General features: G+C 51.0%; 8 protein-coding genes across 8 annotated transcripts; 2 read left to right on the plus strand and 6 right to left on the minus strand.

The window, feature by feature from the left end:
- Positions 1-1,613: 1,613 nt before the first annotated feature.
- J4E85_002936 (uncharacterized protein) lies at positions 1,614-2,543 on the plus strand (the record flags this gene model as incomplete). The annotated part of the gene is made up of 2 exons (XM_051467209.1): positions 1,614-2,070; positions 2,113-2,543. 2 exons carry the CDS (start codon positions 1,614-1,616, stop codon positions 2,541-2,543), a joined length of 888 nt encoding a protein of 295 aa, XP_051328368.1.
- Positions 2,544-2,962: 419 nt separating this feature from the next.
- On the minus strand, positions 2,963-3,802 carry J4E85_002937 (uncharacterized protein; the record flags this gene model as incomplete). Its single annotated transcript, XM_051467210.1, has 1 exon — positions 2,963-3,802. The coding sequence occupies one exon, from the start codon at positions 3,800-3,802 to the stop codon at positions 2,963-2,965; it is 840 nt and encodes a 279-aa protein (XP_051328369.1).
- Positions 3,803-4,380: 578 nt separating this feature from the next.
- On the minus strand, positions 4,381-6,692 carry J4E85_002938 (uncharacterized protein; the record flags this gene model as incomplete). The annotated part of the gene is made up of 3 exons (XM_051467211.1): positions 4,381-5,642; positions 5,691-5,887; positions 5,935-6,692. 3 exons carry the CDS (start codon positions 6,690-6,692, stop codon positions 4,381-4,383), a joined length of 2,217 nt encoding a protein of 738 aa, XP_051328370.1.
- A 2,039-nt stretch (positions 6,693-8,731) lies between these two features.
- On the minus strand, positions 8,732-9,411 carry J4E85_002939 (uncharacterized protein; the record flags this gene model as incomplete). Its single annotated transcript, XM_051467212.1, has 2 exons — positions 8,732-8,753; positions 9,014-9,411. The coding sequence occupies 2 exons, from the start codon at positions 9,409-9,411 to the stop codon at positions 8,732-8,734; spliced, it is 420 nt and encodes a 139-aa protein (XP_051328371.1).
- Positions 9,412-11,223: 1,812 nt separating this feature from the next.
- Positions 11,224-12,909, plus strand: J4E85_002940 (uncharacterized protein; the record flags this gene model as incomplete). The annotated part of the gene is made up of 3 exons (XM_051467213.1): positions 11,224-11,383; positions 11,434-11,715; positions 11,765-12,909. 3 exons carry the CDS (start codon positions 11,224-11,226, stop codon positions 12,907-12,909), a joined length of 1,587 nt encoding a protein of 528 aa, XP_051328372.1.
- A 797-nt stretch (positions 12,910-13,706) lies between these two features.
- J4E85_002941 (uncharacterized protein) lies at positions 13,707-14,782 on the minus strand (the record flags this gene model as incomplete). The annotated part of the gene is made up of 3 exons (XM_051467214.1): positions 13,707-14,572; positions 14,622-14,728; positions 14,778-14,782. 3 exons carry the CDS (start codon positions 14,780-14,782, stop codon positions 13,707-13,709), a joined length of 978 nt encoding a protein of 325 aa, XP_051328373.1.
- Positions 14,783-16,842: 2,060 nt separating this feature from the next.
- Positions 16,843-17,918, minus strand: J4E85_002942 (uncharacterized protein; the record flags this gene model as incomplete). The annotated part of the gene is made up of 3 exons (XM_051467215.1): positions 16,843-17,690; positions 17,743-17,867; positions 17,914-17,918. 3 exons carry the CDS (start codon positions 17,916-17,918, stop codon positions 16,843-16,845), a joined length of 978 nt encoding a protein of 325 aa, XP_051328374.1.
- Positions 17,919-18,582: 664 nt separating this feature from the next.
- On the minus strand, positions 18,583-19,523 carry J4E85_002943 (uncharacterized protein; the record flags this gene model as incomplete). Its single annotated transcript, XM_051467216.1, has 2 exons — positions 18,583-18,792; positions 18,849-19,523. The coding sequence occupies 2 exons, from the start codon at positions 19,521-19,523 to the stop codon at positions 18,583-18,585; spliced, it is 885 nt and encodes a 294-aa protein (XP_051328375.1).
- Between the last annotated feature and the right edge of the window lie 1,525 nt (positions 19,524-21,048).

Genomic DNA, 21,048 nt, shown 5'->3' on the forward strand with positions numbered 1-21,048 from the left:
CGATTTGACGTGGAACCGCGTCTGTTGGTGGGAGAAGAGAAGACTTGTTCTTACGAAGGAGTAGATTTGGGGCAGAGTCCAGTACTTTTAGGCAGCGAGCTCGAGGCGCGGTTTATTTACATGCAAACGGACGGGGCCCAGTGCACGTGACTACCTAGGTAGGCAGGGACCCGAGCGCAAAACTGTCGCACAACGCGAGGAAGCCGGATTGAATGAGGAAAGAGCAATGCGGGGTGGTCCTAATCGGGGCCCTAGAAGATCATGAATATCGCCCTCATCGGACTACTCGTGCCCGTTTTCATACTCCTGGCTCTCTCTAGTTATGCTGATGTAGCATCTCATCGCAGCTTTCTTACGCATTTAGAGAAGGCCATCGCGGCTGTTGAACCGTGTGCCTGAAGCGTTATAACTATTTCTGAATTGCAACTGGTCAATGATCTAAAGGGCTCGTTACCTGATTTGAAGTAGGCGTATTGTGGCAACGTGTGGCTCGTAGTAAAGCGTCATCTTCATTCAGACGGCAGAAGACTCTTGTGGAACGCGTATAAAAACAATGAGTATTTGAACACGATGAACGACTGACTTTTCAATGACGACTGGGGATCGTGAGAGAGTGTTGAAGTGAAAGAGTTGTCGCGCGTGTCGGACGCGTGCCCGCTCGGTACAGGACATAGCCCCGGCCGAACTTACTCCGGATGACGCGATTCCTGAGCAGCACTCTTTGCTCTCCACCCTCAAGAACGCCGTCATAGTCGCAACGGGCTCTAGCAGACGCGACTACGTGCACAAAACCCAAAGTGCCTATTCCAGCTTCTGAATTCAAGTACTTCACTTCCTCTCAGCCCATCCGACGCGTCAGACATCGAATGGCGTCTGGTCGCTGGCTGACACTCGCATACGGAGACTGACGACCGCATGGACTGAGCCCCCATCAGCCTCAAGTCATGCGCCTAATTAGGAATAGGAACCCTTTTCAAAATTGCCGCGTCTCAGCAACCGATAGAACCGCCATCTTCGCTCTATGCCGCAGCCCGATCGTCTCTTCAGACAGCCTCGCGTCCTCCCAAGAGCCACAAGCTGGTACCGACAAGAACCTCTAGAACACCAACATGCACGCTGCGACTATCACCGAACACTCGCGCATACCAACACCACTGTAGACTGTAGAAGTACGGCTGTTGTCGAGGTAGATAAAAGGGTCCAGCCGGTCACAGAGCTTTACATGCAATTGAGGGGAGCATAGTCTGAAGCTCGCTTGGCTGCCGGCCACACAACACATCGTAATCCACGAGGATACGGTGTCGTCTGTGGCCTTCAGGATCATAGCCGTAGCCCACCACCAGTATCGCACAGACGGACACTTGATAGCCTCGCCGCTACCTCATCCCCCGACAACGCCCACCCATTGTTCTGTTAGATCTTTACAAGGGTTTTCGAATGGCCGTGATTCCACGTCGTGGGTTGTGCGTTGTGCGATGTATCAGGGTATCACAATGGCGCTTTCGCTTGCTCGACTCCACTCGCTAATACACTCGCCCTATATTCTGGCTGGAAGACTGTACAACAAATGCACTTGAGTAAAGCGACATTATCGTAGCTTATCGATCGCCATCATGCCGGACCCTGTACTGATCACTCTCCCGACTGCGCCAACTTGGTCGCCTGTGATACGGCGCGACGCACCAAATGTCCGCGCTAGCCCAATCATTGGCCAAGAGCAAGAGCGCAATCGTATTATCACGGAAGCGATTGGCATCCCTGAAAGTGGATCTTTAAAGCGCATCGCTGAACACTCGATAAACGTCCTTAGTCTGGATACCAAAGACCGCAAGGTATTCCTCGAGGGACCAACCGTGGATCTCATTGCCCGTGGTATCGTCATCCGGAAAGACGTAGCTCTTCGTGCATTGATAGCTTCATGCCAAAAGGCCAATGATGCCGTTCAGATCACGCCCCAAATCACACGATTCCGCATACATGGTCACGCCGATGAAGGAAGTATCAAACGCTTGCTTGACGTATTCACTACATCCAAGCTTCTTGGCCTTGATCGCGTTGACCTTGTGTCCGGTAATCTTCGCAACGATGTACTAACATACCAAGCGTGTTTAGTTCTCGGCATCCACTACACTCACTCTGCACCTCTCCTCGGCACCCTTCGCGCGCTCGTATCATCTCGACTTCTCAGTATTAGCGAGCTCGAGATGTTGGTGCGTCGCTTCCCTCCCACAAACCCTTTATTTAAGCATACTGCCAAAGAACTCTGCCGCAGAAGGTTCAAGAAGCAGATACCTAACATTGCTGAATTCGAAAATTGGCTGAACAAAGAAAGCCAAGAAGGACTGAAAAAGACCATGGCGGCATGCGACAAAGTACACAAGATGACAAGGCAAGCAATCACTCGGAGAAAGTGCGACTGGAGGAAGGATGCTGTGCTACGTCTGTGGGGTGAGGATGTGGATGGGGTTTGTGTTGAGGAAGAGGCCGAAGACGACATGGAGCCGGACAAGATCAAACGACGAGACTCAAAGTTACTGGAGTAGAGCTCTTAGAACTATCATAAGCGACTGCTGGGCCTGGTTAACGGGCATATAATGCATGGTTAAGCTCAGTAGTGATTGACGATGTGTCGCTTCTTGCATACCCTAAACAAGCATTGTTATCCCTTTCTTCGCGGGAATGCTGTATTGCTAGGTTACAATACCCAACGGTCTTGAATACATGAATGTAGTCTGCTATCACATGCGCTTGTCCATCCTGCGCCACTGAGACTATCTAAGAGCCATGGGCGTGTGCCCGCCCAAAGAAGCTCCGGTGTTCCACAGCGGTGCTGTAGGCGGGGCATCAACGCTCGCCTGTGGATGACTGGGAATACCGGGCTCTCACGGTAACGCACAAACCGTACGCACGGCGCGCCATGCCGGGCTGACGAAAAGGTCATTCATGATACGGTCTCATGTGCCTACTCAGGGTAAACCATCTTTCTCCCGACACCGCCGTCTACAACGATCTCCTGACCAGTGACAAACTCGTTGCCTATGATGTACTCCACCGCCTTCGCAATATCCTCCACTTTACCTACTCTGCCAGCAGGATGCCAGTCGACGTCGGCCTTTGAAAGACCCTCTTCCCACTTGGTTTGACCTTCATCTCCAGCTTTACTTTCGTTGGCGACGTGAATCCATCCAGGGATGATCGCGTTCACCCTGATCTTGTGACGATGGCCTAGCGATACTGACATAGACTGCGTCAACCCCAACAGTCCAGCTTTGACAGATGAGTAGGCTTCGTGGTCAGATTCGGATTGATATGCGCGCGTTGACGACATGTTGATGATTGTACCAGGTGAGCTTGGAGTAGAATTTCCAGCAGCGAGAAGCGGAACGCATAGCCGGCTGAGCATGAACGGTGCAGTGAGACCGATCGCAACCTTCAAGTCCCACTCTTTTTCCATGTCTTCCCCTTCGGCTTCCATGCTGCGATCCTCCGATATTGATAGGTCTGTCGGGAAAGCATTGTTGATCAAAACGTCGAGCTTGCCATCAAATTTCCGCTTGACTTCTTCGACAGCCGTTTTCAACTCCGTTCGCTTGCTGAGGTCACACTCAAGCGCAGACCAGCTTTGCTTTCGCCCGTTTGACCATTCTTCAGCTCGAGTTCTGACATGCTCCAGCTCTTCTTTATTGGAATCCAGAATGACGACGTCATGTCCAGAGCTCAGCAGCTGTCTGAACAGCCCGCGTCCGATACCCCTGGCACCACCTGTCAGGAGGACTTTGAGATGCTGCGGAGCCGCGCTCATTATGATTGGCCAGTAATAGCAGACTGGGATGAAGGGTAGATGTCGTGAGCACGGAAGTTCTGCTAATGGTCGCTGTCTTTAATTTACTTTCATTAACGGGCTGCCGTGGGTTCGCGAAGCCATGACGTCATGACCAAATCTTCCCGCGCGAAAATTCCGCGCTCATTTCTTCTGGCGCCTACAGCCCGTTGCTGCTGCGAATTTATCCTCGGAAATTAACGATCGGCAAGAGAGGGAAAACGGGATATTCTCGAGAAGACCGGTGGGATGCAGGATTGTATCTTCGGCGATATTGTGGAGTTCAGCATGTCAATTTTCTGAGAACAATGGACGCTGAGCCGCCTTTGAACGGGTCTTCTCCAGTGACTGCCCAGGTCCACGGATGCGTCCTGTCGAGATACTTGGCCTGCACAAAATGCGAAAGAGATGCGAACCACCCTACCAGCTAGGCAACGAAGACCCTACCACGCGGCATTCATCAAACTGCGAGGTGTGAAATCACGTGATGCAACCATTGGGGAAAGTCATGGGTATGTACTGTGCTCGCACTCTAAAGCCCTATATACATGAACGTTTACTTACAACCCCGAATCGATTTGATTCAGGACCACTTCAGAAGTATAAGTATCCCAATCATCGCAAAGTTGAAACTGCTCATCCCCAAATGCCTGCTTCTGGATATCCTCTGGTCTCTCCAAGATCTGCATGAAAAGCCCTCCACTAACGTGCCAAGCGAGATGGCAATGCAGGGGCCATGCACCTGGATTGTCCTGCACGAATTGTAGCACCAGGTACGAAGGCTCAACCGTGCCGGTGGTATTTCGTGCATTCTGCATCTGGTGGACATCGCGGCGCAGCGTGTTCTCCGGGTTTGTCACAACGCCGTCCCACTCGCCGAAGCCTTCAGCCAGGATGTGGTAGTCATGGCCGTGCAAATGCATGGGATGGCCGCCAATGAGACCGTGGTTGACCATGTGGATGCGGACATGCTTCGCACCGGGGAATTGGTACACGTTCCATTCAGGGTTGAAGTCCGACTCGTTACGCTTTGCCTTCAGAAGCGTTGGCTTGTTGTAGTTGCCGTGGTAGGTGCTGTTGTTGAGATACCAGATGAAGTTGGTGCCATTGGAGCGGAAGTCAAAGTCCACACGTTCGACATGGTCAGGCTCTTCCAATGGGACCTTACACAGCGGGATACCCTGGGTGATGGGGTCGTTCTTGCATTGCTCGAGTTGTTCCTTCGTGACATCAGAGGTAGACTTGGGGATAGCGTCGGTACTGGCATTCTCGTAGTATACTGCCGCAAGAGCGTTGGGTGAGATGCCGTCGGTGAGTGTACAGCGAAAGCCTTGAGCAAGTTGAGAGCGCATCCAGAAGGTATCGCTAGGCTTGCCGATAGCTTCGACTATAACATCAGTGCGCTGACCGACGGCAAGCGTGACGACGTTAGTCGTGTACGGCTCGACCGGGATGTAGTCTACGGCGATGACTTTCAGTTTGTGCCCATCGATGCTGAACTTCTGGTTGCCTTCAGCGCCTGTGTTGATGAGGCGTAGTAGATGCTTCTTTCCGGACTGGAATTTGAACTTAGAGATACCTGCATTAGGCGTGCAAGGCAAGGTCGTATTGGCACATGGGTAATTCATTCTTCCATTGATGAGGTTGTTGTTGGAGGGCGGGAATTGGCCGTTCATAGTGCCTTCAACAAGGGTGTAGTAGTCAGCATGGAACCAATCTTCGAGAATGATGGGGCCGATGTCGATGTCGTAATCCTCGTGTTTCGGCCCATGTATGACCATGGGGCCGTGAGCGCCACCGGAGTATTGCGCACTGTAATGGCCTAGAAAGTTAGCTTTTGCGCATCTCAGTGTAGTACTGAAGAACTTACTGTGATACCAAGACGTCCCGTAGCGGTCGGCCCGGAAAAGCATCTCATAGTAACCGCCGTTTGGAGTGATCGGGCATTGACTGACCGCAGGTACACCGTCATACCAGGTACTTTCTGTCTGGAAAAGGCCGTGGGCATGAAGGGTAGTACCCTCATCAGTCAAATCATTCGTAACTCTCCACAGGATGCAATCACCCCTGATGCGGTCAGTTGAAGCATTACAATGTTGTAAAACAATTCATACCAGTTGGCTTCGATTAGAGGACCGGGGAATTGACCATTGACCGTGAGTCCGTTTCTGGTAACACCATCTGGAGCGATCGTTTGATAAGCCACGTGAAGATCGTATGTTCTTGTCACGCCAGTGTCAGGCATGGACGGACAAAGAAGATCAGCCTTTGGCTTGGAGGCCGCAGAAGCGATAGGCTCGAGCGTTCCGGTAGCAGTCGGTCCGAAAGTGGTAGACCCTGTGGCGTTTGCATAACCGTATGGATAACCAGATACTGTAGGGTGGAGAGAATGTGTTGATGGAAGCCTCGTTGGTTCAGATGTATATGCGCCATCAGGATTACTGCCCGGGAGACCATTTGCCGGGAGATGGGGAGAGTCGATCAAACCCCATTGTGAGTTACCACATTGTTCGACATTTGGAAGTGAGCCCTTCAGATGGTCGGTGCCCTTGGGGACCCAACACGGTTCTTCGTAGTCATGTTTGGCGGGCCCACCGTATTCGTAGGGCGTCGAAGGCTGGGGAGGAGCGTACGCTTCCCCATGTGATGGTTTACCCGGCCACTCGAAAGGGAGAGGCACATCGTTGTATGGATTGTAGTATGGCCCACCATGCCCATGAGAGTTGGTCGTGGGCCGTGCCGTAGCGTATTCAGTGACTGTAGCTGTGATGACCTGGCAGATGGACGCGGTGCTGAATTCAGAAGGGGTGGCTGCATGGAGAACAGATGACAATGAAGCCGTAGCGGCAAAGTAAGGAGCGTAGGCTACCATAGTTGTAGCAACAAAAGTTGGCCGTATGATTGTTCCCGAGGGACCACAACAGGCTTGACTGCGCAAAGAAGGAACGACTGTGTCGAGAAGCAGGACACTGCATCTGAAGGTATGCTGAAGGCCATGTTATATGGGATTCCATGACAGTATGCCAAATACCCAACGTTCTATGTTTGGCCGCGGGGCTTAAGAATTCGATGAAGCGAGCTATGTGGCGGGAAAAAGTATGGACCGTGAATCTGAATATGGTCGAGACACCCGAGGCGAGGCGAGGCGCAAGAAGCAACGTGCTGTAAGGCCTCCATGTGTGGATCGGGCAACCAGTATAGATAATAGATCATGAGAGCTCAGCGTTACTTTTCAGCCCAACCCGCGTTCCCCTTGGCGTCGTTCGGACACCGAGGCGGGAGAAGGAGATGAAATAAGCCACTCAATGCTCGGCATCATCGACACTGCGAAAAGATCTGCAGACGCAGCATCCGCGGCATACATGCCGACGCCGTTTTCATGTTTAAGGTTTTCCCGAAGATATGCAGGTACGTGTCGGGATCTGCCAAGCGATTCGATTGCACATCATCAACGTATCCACTGTGATGGTGGCATTGCCAACATGTTTGCGAATCAGCTTTAAGGGATGTGGGGCCACATGTGGTATCTGTGTCGCGTTATTCTGAATCAGCTACCGTATTTCAATACCTCGAAATGCGGGACTCACAGCCTAATCTTTTGTTGTTGTGATTGTTCGTATTGTGCTGCCGTGAGTGCCGTGTGCCTAGGTAGCCCAGGGACATGCTAAGCTCCCGAACTCACATGGAACCGTTCGCAATAGTGGCTCAGACGAAGCAGGCGACTGCATCTTCTCCTGACTATGTGGAGATGATAAAGAGAAGGCTGCGCTGCGGAAGCTGAGGTCATTGGCAAAGCGGTGTTGAGGCGTCGGGATAAGCACTGGTTAGCGCTGACATCTCCCGCACACTTGGGCGTGGCATCCGGCTAAAAAGGGGCGTGGCGCCGATCGCTCATGACCACTTCTACTCCAGAGTAACTCCAATTGAGGGCTGACAGTCGTTACTGGCGGTGTCGTGGCGACAAAAGGAAGCTGTGCAGCTAAATGTCGAATGCGTGTCTTTCCTACCCGTCGGAGCACGACCATACCATGCTGTCTGTCAGCACCAACATCGCGACAACCACATTGCTCTCAAGATGGGAATGCGGCAAAGTAGAACTTATAAGTGACGCGCTACAGGCCGTTCACCGACAATGCAGCACATGGCACGAGTCATTGACTGACATGTTTGGCAAAAGAAACCTTATGGGCCAGGCTCAAGGCTTCTACCGCCACATCGTCAGCAGTCCTCGGGTACATCCTACCGAACCCAGAAGGGTACAAAAATTGCTGATAGTGTTTGAAAAGCTAATACGGCATGCGCAGCTAGTTTCGCAGTCTGTTTAGTATCGTTCGTCGAACTTGCGTGCAGATTTCAGGTCTTGACAGCCGCTTGCGACACAAGCCCTGCGCCCACATCATCTTCTGCCCAGGTCCCCGGATCTTTCTCTTCATATGGTAGGAAACAGTACCCTCCAACTTTTCCTGAATCGTCGAACGCCTCTAATGGAGATTTTCGACGCACCGGCAGCAATAAGTGACACCGCACCCGCCGCAGTACAGGACGAATCGTAGCCAGTGATCAGCACCGCAATCATCACAATCTCCGCCGTTCACACGTTGCCAAGTATGTTCATGCTCAACGGGCGCTGGAGCGGGACCTGGCTGAGTGACAGGAACAGGTCGAATAAGGAAATCTTCATCCCACCTCGGACACCTGCATGTTTTCCAAGGCACACCGCAGACATAGCAAAATTCATGACCGCAGCGGCAGCTCATGTGAAAACAACCCTGGGACAGCTCGACCATGTTCCTGCATTTGCCACATTGCTGCCACTTTGCCCGCTTCGCTGTATCCATGAGAAGCTGTACATGTGGGTCACTCGGACACAATCCGTCGTGTGCGCGGTGTTTGCACTGCACACAGGTCATTTCATTGCAGTCGACGCAGGTGCCTACATCGGCGCTAATATTTTTGATTCGGATGAAGGCGGCGCAATCGAAGTTGGCGCAGTACGTGGGGTGCGGTGTAGCAAGCTCCTCTACTTTGAGATCAAATCTTTTAACATATCCTTGAGGAAGCATGGTACGACAGACCTCAAGAGGTATTGGATCCTTGCAGCATTTGGGGGGAAATATCGTAACGTCGTCGAGAGCCATGGTGAAATGATCGAGGAGGCAGCTTCGGCAATAGCTATGAGCCACGGGCTCACACTCAAGCGTCAGAGTGTCTACGGGCGGTATCTTGTCGAGACACGCCTCGCACAGGATGAGGGGCTCTTCCGGGTCTGGTTCTGAGTCGTTCTCAGTTACGTCTTCTTCGGTATCGCTTGGCCCATCGGGCTCGATTGACGCTTGCGATGCGATTTCGCATGCGTGCATCTCTGCGTAGAGCTCCTTCGCACGAGCCCATCGCTCATTGGTATCGAGGAAGCGATCGTTCGTCAGGTTCGTAGCGTAAGTCGAGCTGAGTACGTACTCTGGGTCATCGGTGCTCAAGCTGGACAGACTCAAAGCGAGCTGGTGGTCGGTAATGGCCTGTCTTTCTTCTTCGAGAAGTCTTCCGAATTCTGCGCAAGCCTCGCGCTCCGTTTCCGAGAGCTCGCGCGCCATCACATCCGGGTCGAGGTCTGTGGCGAGCGTTTAGGTCTTCGGAACGTAAATGTGGCTTTGCTAAATTCTCGCAGGAACCCTTGTGGGAGCTGAACTGGGTTGGTGATCACAACAACGCTACTGCGTTTGTCCTCCAGATTGGGAAACCACTGAATCCTGTGTCACCGGTGTGCCGGCGCTGCCACAGCATCCTCAACAAAGGGCTCCAACTGCTGCAGGCTGTAATGTCGCTGCTACACTGCGCATCAATACTTCGATACGGACTGCATATGTATTTCCGCATTACGATGAGCATCCTCAGCAGGGTCGCTATAGTAAACCTTGTCATTCTTGAATAACGCCGTTGGCCGCTGTGTCCACAAGCCTGTATCTCCTCCTAGATGTGGGAGGTAATGATGAGGTCGGAGATGGGAGTTAGACACGCTCAAGATCTGAGTGGGCGAACTGGCAACATCTTGCGGACGCGGTGGCTACGGGGAACGATGACCATGCTGATCATCTGTCGGAACCGAGACGAATTCTTGTTGTAGGCTTGATCCTTGACTGCACGTGTTATGCGACAATTTTTTCGTGACATGACACAGCAAAAAACGAGTTGCATTGCGAGTTTTGGCCGATGCGGCGCGCTGGCGATGACATCATCACGATCCTTAGGTGTGTACCAGCCTGGCGGCCTCTCTCTCTCCTGGCGAACATGACCCAACACCGCTCTTACATACGCGCCTTCGTCTCCTCACCTCTGAATATCCAGTCCATCTTTCAGACTCATTCACTTTACCGCGATCCTTCAAGGCGTTGTGCTGCCAACCTAGCAGCGATCATGCAGTTGGTGTTTCGTCTCGCCCCACCCCAACGTTTCAACGTGCCGCGCGCAAAGCACATGAGCATGAGCGCGCATTTGTCCATGACTCCATCCGCATACGGCGCAAAGGTCGACTCAGGGTATTATCCTGTGGCTATTTAGCCGTCTTGTCATTCTCCGACGAACATGTTCATGTCCACACTCGAGCCGTTGTTGATACCTCGACCCTGGGTTGGCAGACCCGCATTGTATCTTAAACTGCAGATTCTTGAGATTGCAGAGGATGCCATCATTAGATTCTGCAGCCATACCCTATCGCACCATCATCTCCGAGGCAAGGCAGGTGCCAAAGCAAGTGCGATCAAGAAGTTGTTGCGATCCATCTTCTGCAGGCTCTGCTCCAGCCATCGCAACAGGCAGTTGCAATACGTTCACAGCCACATCAATGTGCAGTTTACTGCACGGGACAGTAACGCCAACACTTTACAGAGGATGCATCGGAGCCCCTGCAATGTGAAGGATTCTCGCCTCGTCCAATGTCAAAACCGCACTAAGCTCTACTCGGCTCGAACTCCAGGCACAGTGCATCTCCACCAATCAGCGCTCCACATGTCAAACCTGTCAGTTGTCGTTTGACCCATGGACCTGGTTCTGGTTCCCAAGAGTTCTGTTCTTGGCCTAGGTATCCATCCTTCGTTCATCTATCCGAGTATGGCTGCAGACACATAGCGCCCCGGCGTCAGGTTCGAGATTGGACCGGTGGTAAACGAAACGGCTAGCTATGCAGCGTGCCACATATTCCTCGGCTTCACGGCTGGACTCATCTCCTGCGCTGGAGGATATAAGTCTTCGAGCTCGCCAGACTTGTAACAGTAACGCAGCTGCGCTGGACATTCTTTCACTACAGGACTTCGTCATTCATTCATTCTTTCGCCTTTTCAGTCACTCTTTTGTCAACCTTTGACTTGTCACTCATTCCAAACATCACTACTCGCATCAATATATACACTATGAAGTCCGTAGCTGTCCTCCCCGCCATCCTGGCGCTGGCCAACGCCCACGCCACTTTCCAACAACTCTGGAAGAACGGAAAGGATCTTGAGAGCACCTGTGCCAGGCTGCCACCTTCCAACAGCCCCGTTGAGGACTACACAAGCACTGCGCTGCAATGTCAGTACCCCTCGAGTTCCCACTCTGGATCTGTGCTGACATCAATCTAGGCAACGTTAGCCCTGCTCCCGCTGAGGGAAAGTGCGACTTTGAGGCTGGTGACACAGTCACTATCGAGATGCACCAGCACAACACCCGTGACTGCAAGGAGGAGGGTCTTGGTGGTGCTCACTGGGGTCCCGTCCTCGCATACATGTCCAAGGTTGAGGATGCTGCCACTGCCGATGGTTCCAGCGAGTTCTTCAAGGTTTACCAGAACACCTGGGCGAAGAACCCAGATGCCACTCAGGGCGACAACGACTTCTGGGGCACCAAGGACCTCAACTACAACTGTACGTACGGCATCATGTCCTCTGGAAACTACTGCTAATGATCCAATAGGCGGCAAGCTCGACTTCACCATCCCCAAGAACATCGCACCTGGTGACTACCTCCTCCGTGCTGAGGCTATCGCCCTTCACGCTGCAGGCCCCGCTGGTGGTGCTCAGCACTACATGACCTGCTACCAGCTTACCGTCACCGGTAGCGGAACCCTCGAGCCCAAGGGCGTCACTTTCCCAGAGGCCTACTCCAAGACTGGTCCTGGTCTTGGTTTCTCCATCCACGCCGATCTCGAGTCGTACCCCGCCCCTGGCCCTGCGCTCATCGCTGGTGGTACTGAGGCCACCCCCGAGCTTCTCACATTCGGCGAGCTCGCCGGTGCCCCTGCTGCTACCGCTACCGGCGGTGCTGAGACTCCTGCTGCCTCCACCCCGGCCTCCGCTGTCGCCTCTTCCACTGCTGCTCCCGCTTCCACCAGCGCCGCTGCCGAGGCTGAGCCTTCTTCGGTTGCCCCAGTTGAGGTCTCTTCTGCCGTTGAGAGCTCTGCTGCCGCTACCTCTGCCGCCGCTACCTCTGCTGCCGCTTCTTCTGCCGCTGCTCCTGAGGTCTCCAGCGTTGTCGCCCCCTACCCCGTAGCCAACAGCACCTCTTCGATGCTTCCTGGCACCGTCTCCAGCGCTATCGTTGCTCCTACCACCATGCTCACCGCTGTCCGCCCTACTCCTACCGCTGAGCCATCTGGTCCCATCAAGGAGTACTACCAGTGTGGTGGCCAGGGCTTCAAGGGTGACAACACATGCGCTGAGGGTCTTGAGTGCAAGGAGTGGAACCCATACTACTCCCAGTGCGTCAAGCCTGAGGCCAACAAGCCCGGTCCTTCCAAGGGTCCTATGCCCTCCGCTCCTGCCCCTAAGCCCACTGCAGTTGCCCCTAAGCCCACCGGCGCTGCCCCCAAGCCTACCCCTGAGGCTCCCAAGCCCTCAGCTGCTAAGCCCACCCCTGCTGCCCCGATCGAGGCCGAGCCTACCTCCGTCGCACCCGAGGCCGTTGAGCCCACCAAGCCTGCTGCTTCATCCGCACCCGCACCCTCAGCCGGTGCTGGTGAGAAGACCTACACTCTCGAGACCTTCATTGCTTTCCTTGAGCAGGAGGCTGGTACCGAGTCTGCTGCTAAGATCCGCCGCATGATTGAGGCTCTTCAGTAGACAATCTCGCATCTTTTGCGATATTCATCTTGTATATATACTTACCCTTGATGGGTAACTTCGATTCTTGTAGCGATGTTTTTGGAATGATACTTCTACCTCTTCATGATCACCACCTTGCTCTGCAGACTTTGCTATTACGTCTATTGCATGCCGTTTTATATATTTGGTCGGTTGCATACCACTGTAATTCATTGATGCGCTTGTCCTCCGTGTATTTTCGTCTGTATGTTGCCGCGGCCAATTTGAAGCTGACTCACGTCCTGATAACGCGCCCTCTCGAGACGAGTCGTTTTCAAGAGATCAATGCCACTAGGTGCCGCCACAGCTCGTCCTGTCTCAGCTTGCAGTTTACAGTATACATGATATTAAATACTGATAACTGGGCAGTCTACGAGATTATGTATCCTCCCAACCCGAATTATTTGTAGAATGCGATACGAATCCCGCAGCATGCCGTAGAGGTCTCTGTTCTATCAAACATTGATGAGCGACAAGTCATGCGACATTGTATACCTCAGAGCTGCTTGATCACCACAACGCCAGTCGTTCTCGTGTTGGTGTTGTCGTGGACATATCGCGTTTTGCATGTTTCCAGTCTTATCTCTCCTGAATTTTCATTAATCACAAGCGTCCTAACCCAGAAGACGTTGGAGCTGTTGGAACAGAAACCATTGCTTTTAATTCTGTGACGCTATATCGCCCTCAAAAACCGTGAAAGTCAAACTTTTCTTGGTCAGTCGACCGGAACCCCAACCCATTCATGAAGCCCCTTCAATTCCTCAATAACAAGCGCGCTAATCCTCGTCTTGGACTTCAGAGATCTGCATCGGTGACTCAGTGGCCCCGGACTGACCTCCAGGCATTTGCCACGTGTAGCGCCGTCCACAACAGCGGAACTCCGTGATGAAGCAATGTAATTTCTCCAGCCCGGTTGCCTTGATAAAGTCCAGCATGGTTGCGCCTTTCTCATCAGAGGTGAGATCTGTGAAGCAGGCGCAGCGTAATCCAATGATCATCGATGGCTGCTCATGAGCGCCGTGAGTGCCGTGAACCTTGCCCATGGTCAGAGTGACAGAGGCGATGTCACGCTCAACAACCTCAAAACCCTTTGGCGGTTGGGCCCAATGGTAGAACAAAGTAGTGAGCAGGTTCCTAGTCTTCCAGCGGCTTTTGTTCCCAAGAGAATGCTTGGTAAGCCAAGGAAGCGACTTCCGTTGCTTGGAAAGCTTTCTTAGAACCGGCAGAATGTCCAACCTCACGTCTGGAAGGAGGGGCTGGTTAACGATGTCTGTGAACGACTTTCCAAGAGCCAACGCATTTTCTGTTGTGCCGAAAGCGTAAAGGTATTGGCTAAGATGCTGCGCTGAGATGGTGAAAGGTAGAGTTCTCTGATGTAGAGGGCGAAATTCCTGACGCAATACTTGACAAGCCTGGATAAGACCCCAGTATTTGCACTGCCCATGCGCTGCTCTCCAGTATGTATTGAGCTTTGGCTGCCAGCTCTCGAGTTCCTCAGTCGTCGGGCCAAGGTCCATAACGAGATACAATATCCTTAGCTGACAAGAGGCCTTGATCAACATGTATTTTAGGCGGATTCGACGACCATCAAGTTGTTGCATTGTGTCCGCTAGGGCGAATTCGTAGACACGATTTCTAATCTCTATTCGAATGGTTAGTACCTCCATCTCTCGAAATCAAGAACTTCGTACCTCCAGGTAGGTTGAGAAGCGAAGACTTGTTGTTGGCAACGTCTTTACGAGCCCGCTTATGAGGGGGACCCTTGAGATCAAGAAGTGCGTTGCCTTGGCGCTTTGATCTGTTAAGCGGTTAGTCTTGAAGCTGTTGAGCGGGCAGTGGACGCTCACGCCATGGCTCTTGGGTTGCGACGTCTCGTTGAGAAACTTGGAAAGGTTGAACGTATCGTGGTGGAGGTTGCAGCAATAGCAGCTTATATTAATCGACTTCTCCTCGCTTATATGCTTGTTACTAGTCGGTGTGGCACGTGCGTATAGTCGGATCGAAGGTCAAGGTGATAGTAAAGGTGAGAGGAGATTATCTGGTGCTGCTGATATTACAAACCGGTCTGATGAACCGATTACCCGATGCGACACCGGGCTCATCTTTCGGGCGGTAAGCGTGCGGTACTCCCAGTGACGTAGCTAAGTTTTAAGACTTCCAGCCCCACAAGCCGGCCTTTACACAAGTCCTCCTTCCGTAAATCTCTCCCCATATCTCCCGGAGGGTTCGTATTTACTACCGGTGTATTCGGATTACGATTACTAACCTTGTTTGTTTGAGCATAATATTGCGCGGAGAATACAGCAAGAAGTGCTGCCATAGCATGCGCGCCTGTTCCCCTGACAATGATGATGGGTATTTAGATGTTGAGCGGTTTGTACCACTATACCATGTATGTGATGAATGCGAGCGTAGACTGTAACACCGTTGTCATCCCCAGCAGTGGTCTTTAGTATTCCTGGAGAGACCAGAGGAGGGTTTGTAGGCAAGAACTCGATAGTTGAGAACGACGTGTCGTACGTTTTGTGACCTCTTTCGCATCCCTTCTATATTTAATAGGTAGATTTAGTTATTATGTATCTTATGTATATTATAAGAGTTATAAGTAGCTTATTATTAATAAGTTATTATAGTACTATAAAATAAAATAGAATAGAACTAAAGTTTAAGATTTTTATATATATATAAGTTAAAAAAAAGTATAAAAGCTTTATCTTTATAACTTTACTTTCTCTCTTATATATAATATATAAGATAATAGTATATTTTACTTTCTAGTTTATTACTCTTTTTATTTAGAACTTAAATAATCTAACTATAGCTATAATTACTTTTACTATTTTCTTTAATATTATTACTACTACTTTTTTAGCTAAAAATACTACTCTTAAGTAATTAGCTATTTTATAGGCTTTTTAGTATTACTTCTACTAAAAGCTAAATATAGAGCTTTTATATAACTTAAAAATATATACTTACTATATAAATACTTAATAAAGTAAGTACTTACTATATTTTATATAAGTTCTACTAATATCTACTTAGAACTTATACTAGTAGCTTAAGCTTTTATTTAAAATAAGTAGGTAATAGTATATAAACTACTAATAAAAATAATACTTTTTATATACTAGCTTACTTTAAAAAAGTTAGCTTTTATATATTAAGTATCTTTCTTTAGTAATATTAAATAATAGATAAGAATAAACTATATACTTACTTTATATAATGTATAAGTACTAATATAAATAAATATATAAGGCTACTTAAAGAATAGTACTAAAAATATAATATTAGATAAATAATAAATAATAAAATGTATAAATATTTATATTATAGATAAAGCGTTTAGAGCGTGTGTAACGTGTATATACGTTTTGTAAGTAGGTTCGCTTTGACACGATCTACGAGTTTTAAACTAGGGATGTCAAGGATAGAGGCGCGTTTATGTGGTCACTGTGTAGGGGGGGAGCTTGTTCTTAGAGGGTAGGCGTGGCACTGTTGTTGCACGACTGGACGAAGGTCGTAGCTTCCCTCTGATGTTATCAGCCGAAGACCCTTCCACTTAGATTTTTGCGCATGACGTCAGCGAATTCAGTAAGGAAACTTCGACCAACATGTGTCGTCGAGACCGCCATAATCATGGTATATCGCAGGTCCCTTGAACCATAACGTTGTGACTGACGTGACATACAGCGGGGGTATTCACTGTGCTGAGCATTTCTATGCATTGATCCTCACGATGATTTATATCTCCAGGGTCATACGTGCATTGCTACACTAAAGAATCGGAGCCAATCGAAGGATTGCGGCTTCTACGACTGCACGACGCTGATCCAGATCTTGCTACCACAAACACCCTTCGGATCCTGACACTCGCCTTTCCCTGTCTTGCAGATGCGTCCCAAATCTTCAGTCACGGACTAGCTCGACTCCTCGCGATAGGCGATCCCCCCAGTAGCTATGCGCATCGGTGGTGTACGTGAAGCTCTCACCCCCGCAACGAAACCGTGTGATCATCGTATGGAGATCTCCCAGATCGAAACGAGAGATCAACGTCCTCATATGGACATCCATGACCTTTCGGGTTCGCGACATGAAGAACTTTGAGTCCAAATCCAGAACCAGCATCGGTCTGCCGTTCGACAAGTTATAGCAATCCGGGCGCTTGACGAAGGTGATCTTGGTGATACCAGTTTTTGCTTCAGCAAGACCATCTGTATCCCTTTGCCAAGAGTGACAAAGTATGGCAAATACACAGTCGCGGTCCCAGCATTGCCGTCCCCGAGAGAATACGCAGGACTTGTCCAGTCGAGGTTGCTTCAGTCCATGGAGCGTTTTCAAGAAAGGAAGCAAGTCCGCCCCATCGTCCGAAAGTGGAGCTCGCATGATGTCCGCAATAGACTGACCGATGTTCTGCTCTTCTTCATTGGATCCAAGCGCCAAAAGGTACTCGCCAACGTGCAGATCGATACAGAACCCGAGCTCACTCATGTATAGCGGACGAAATTCTTCGCGCAGCATACGACAGGCTTGAGTCAAACCGAAGTAAGGGCGACGTTCGTGCGCGGCAGCCCATTGCTTAGCTGTCTTGAAGCGCTTGTGAGATTTGACAGATGTGTACTTGAGGCGAATCGGCGCATCGTTGTCGAACTTCGTAGACGGACCACCTCCTCGACGTTTCGGTGCTTTTGAAGTCTTGCCCTTCTTGTACTCTTTCACGTCTTCCATGATGAACTCGTAGATGCGGTTTCTCAACTCTGTCCATCCAGTTAGCTAAACTCAAATGGTTCCTTTGATGATGTCACTCACCTCCGGGGAGCTTCAGCAGCAGAGATTTGTCGTTGACCACCTTTTTGCGAGCGCGCTTACGACGGGTGCTTGTCGCAGTAGCAGGCCCGCCATCAACGGCAGGCTCGAGTGCTCTCTTTCTTCCACTGACAGGTTAGCATAAGCGTGGTAGTAGGGTTGCTGAGTACTTACGCCATGTTCACTCGCGTCGAGATGTGCCAATCGCGGGGGTTGTTGGTGTAGTGGTGTAGTGGAAAAGCGTAGGATCTGGCAGAACTACCTATGTCTTAAGCTCCAAGGCGCTTGGACGCGTCGCCTGCGTAATGCGATGAAAGTGAGTGGTGATGGTGAGCAACTCCACCAGGAGGATGGTGAAGATGAGCGCGCAGTTTGATGCAGTTGAGAAATAACTTGACAGATGCCATAGAAGTAATCACGTTCAGAGCTCATGCAGTAGGGCCGTATCCGCTAGTCTCCGCTTGGTGAAAAGGTCCCAGACGTCGCTTCGAGGATCCGTCTTGGAGATTGAGGAAGCTTCGTCCAAGAGCAGCGCATTGCTACACTGCCTCTCCCCACCCACGTGTCCAGGAAAGCTTGTGTCGTGTGGCTGTATCGCTCTTTTTATTGTAAGGGTTATATCATCTGTAGAACAAGATCAGCACGCACATGCCGAAGATGATAGCTGCAAGAGTAAGATGAGATAGATTTAATACATTAATGAAAGTAAACATTAACGTGCAACGTATTGCGGAGTATCTTGAAAGCACAGTAAAGCCACCCCAGAACCATCATGGTCTAATACCCAAACGCCATGCCATCGCTATTAGTATCCAGACTAAGCAGCATATGCTGTCATCTCTTCTACAACCTGAACTTTGCGCTCATCTTCTTGGTGAACGCCATGTTGAACGCCTGCCTCTTGGTGGTCACAAAGCCATTAGGAACCAAGCTCGAGCAATCTTGGAGCTTGCTGGCGTCGCTTCCGATGACAGCGAACCGGTCCCATGCACTAGTGAAAGCAGTAGACCAGCTGTTTGCGTCTTCGGCAAAGTTAGACCAGGTGGTGGCTGTCTGCAAAGACTGTTAGTGACGGATCGGGTGAGAAGTTCAAGATAATGGACACATACCTCTGAAGAGTTTGACATGAGAAGATCGCTTTGAAGACTGTAAGGGGCCTTGCGGTCCTTGGTCTCTTGGTAGAAAGTGTTGTCGTATCGGAAAGGCGTCGAGTCAAGACCCTTTCCGGCTTGCGATGGGTCGTCGTGGAACTGGACTGCCACACTGTGCGCACCCATGAGGGCAACGACATCATCGGATGAGAACCCTTTCGCAGCGAAGGCTCCCAAGATGCTTTCAAGAGTGCCACGGCTGCTCGGTACACTTCCGACAGGCGCGGCGTTTGAGCTGTCCTTGCGGCCAACTAGTGCTTGCACTCTGGGGCCGAGCGGACACGCTGCGATTGCTTGTGCGCCGGCGAATTGGATCATATCTGCTGCGCTGACTTGGTACTTGTCGCTCCAGTCCTTGAGCTTCGTGCAGATAGCTGAGAGACCGGCGTTCTCTGATCTTCCACACTCGTCTGTGAGAACGAGACTGCCGTCACAGCCATTGTTGATGCAGTCGTGGAAGGGGGCACGGAGTGCTTGGTGAGCATCCGCGCCACAGCCAGCAAAGTCGGCTTGAAGCTCGGTGGCGACATCAGACCAGACGGAAGGACAGCTAGAGCTTTGGCGAGGCCATAGGGAGAAAGCTGAAGACGATGTCGCCGTAAGGGCAACGAGGGTGATGGCGGAGTAACGCATGTTGGAGAAGTAACGAAGGTCCTTGGCGATAGTGTTGTGTTGCTCAAAGATTTAACTTCAACGACAGCAATGATACCAGTATATGGACGCAAGGCTAGCGAATTTGGAAGAAGAAAGAAAGATGAAACCGTGCTGAACTGTTGAGCCTGACGAAACCAAACTCGAGAAACTCCAAAGAAATATATACCCAAACACCAACGTTCGCCGCTCTCAACGGCTGACCGTGAGATGGGTCGCGATCAAAATTAGACCGATGGTGATGACAGCCGTACCGACGCATCCGCGCAAAACTGTAGGAAATTCGATAAACACTAAACAGCGATCTTACCCACCGGCAATCTACAGTTCCTCACCCTCTGCATCTCTTGTATCCATTCTGACCGATTCGAGCCGTACCCACTTCTAAGATCTGACGATTCCGGTCCATGGCATTGGTGGATGGGGGTCGTGTAAGCCGTTGGCGGCCTCGCGCTACATGCGACTTCCTGCCTAGTATCGCGCACCGGAACACGTTCCCAGTTACTAATGTCGAGCTACAGCAAGGCCCGGACCCTGACAGGTGTGATAGACGTATCTTCAGCGCTGGCGCTGACAAGTGGCTTCAAGGTTTTGCGGTCGTGGAATGTTGATCTTGGCGCGTTCGCTGTGTTGTTGTCGGTGCTCAAAATCCCCGACGTGAGATCGACAGCATCGGCACAAGGGTGATCCACAGAATGTTTCCAGAAACAGTGCATTCGTCGCACAGTCTGCTCGGACCTCAGCATGGAGAGCCGAATTCGTTTTTTCGTCGTCTCGTTTGGGCACGATCAGATTCTGAGTGCGTACTGTCAAGTCTGAGGGTCGTTGCTGACACGGCGAGGCATTTCGCGATAGTTTGACAAGACGTCAGGGCTCGCCCGCAGCGCGCTACTACACGGTTCCATAATTAGATTGGGTTCTACCAGCGATTCCATCCCGATGCCATCTCATGCAGGCCCTGCTCCTTCATACAAAGATTCAGCCAGACCCTGGAGTGGAGTGATCTATTCCCAAGTATTCGGTACTGTCCTACCTGCGCAGACGCAGGCGAATGCGAGGCGTCCTGCCGGCAAAACCTTGGTGTTCCGGTCAGCGCTACCCCACTGCCCACTCATTAGAGCTCCGATGCATGCAGGTTCTCGCTAGATGTCGGAATGGTTGAAGCGATGCAGATCGGTGTGCGATCAAGCTTTTGTAGTGGCGGTAGCATTGTGGAGCAACTGCATGTTCGTGTAGACATCTCGCTCGGTGGTGTGTGCCGAATCAAGGCCATCATCTTAGTCGGTGGGGACTGACCGGTATCTAGGCCGTTCACGAACGAGCGGAGGTGAAATGAGTTAGGATGTATTAGTTATCACCTGTATAAGCCTTCCAGGCAATGCGCAATAGTCTAGCCCCGTAAGCACATCAGCAGACGGTAGTATTCTTTCCATTTCAGTTTGAAGAGGAGAATTTCTTTCGTACACGTAGGATCTTTACGGGCAGCCCATCGTTAGAGACTGACATC

Source organism: Alternaria conjuncta (assembly GCF_024043145.1).
Source record: "Alternaria conjuncta strain BMP 0040 chromosome Unknown scaffold_4, whole genome shotgun sequence".
NCBI classification, from domain to species: domain Eukaryota; kingdom Fungi; phylum Ascomycota; class Dothideomycetes; order Pleosporales; family Pleosporaceae; genus Alternaria; species Alternaria conjuncta.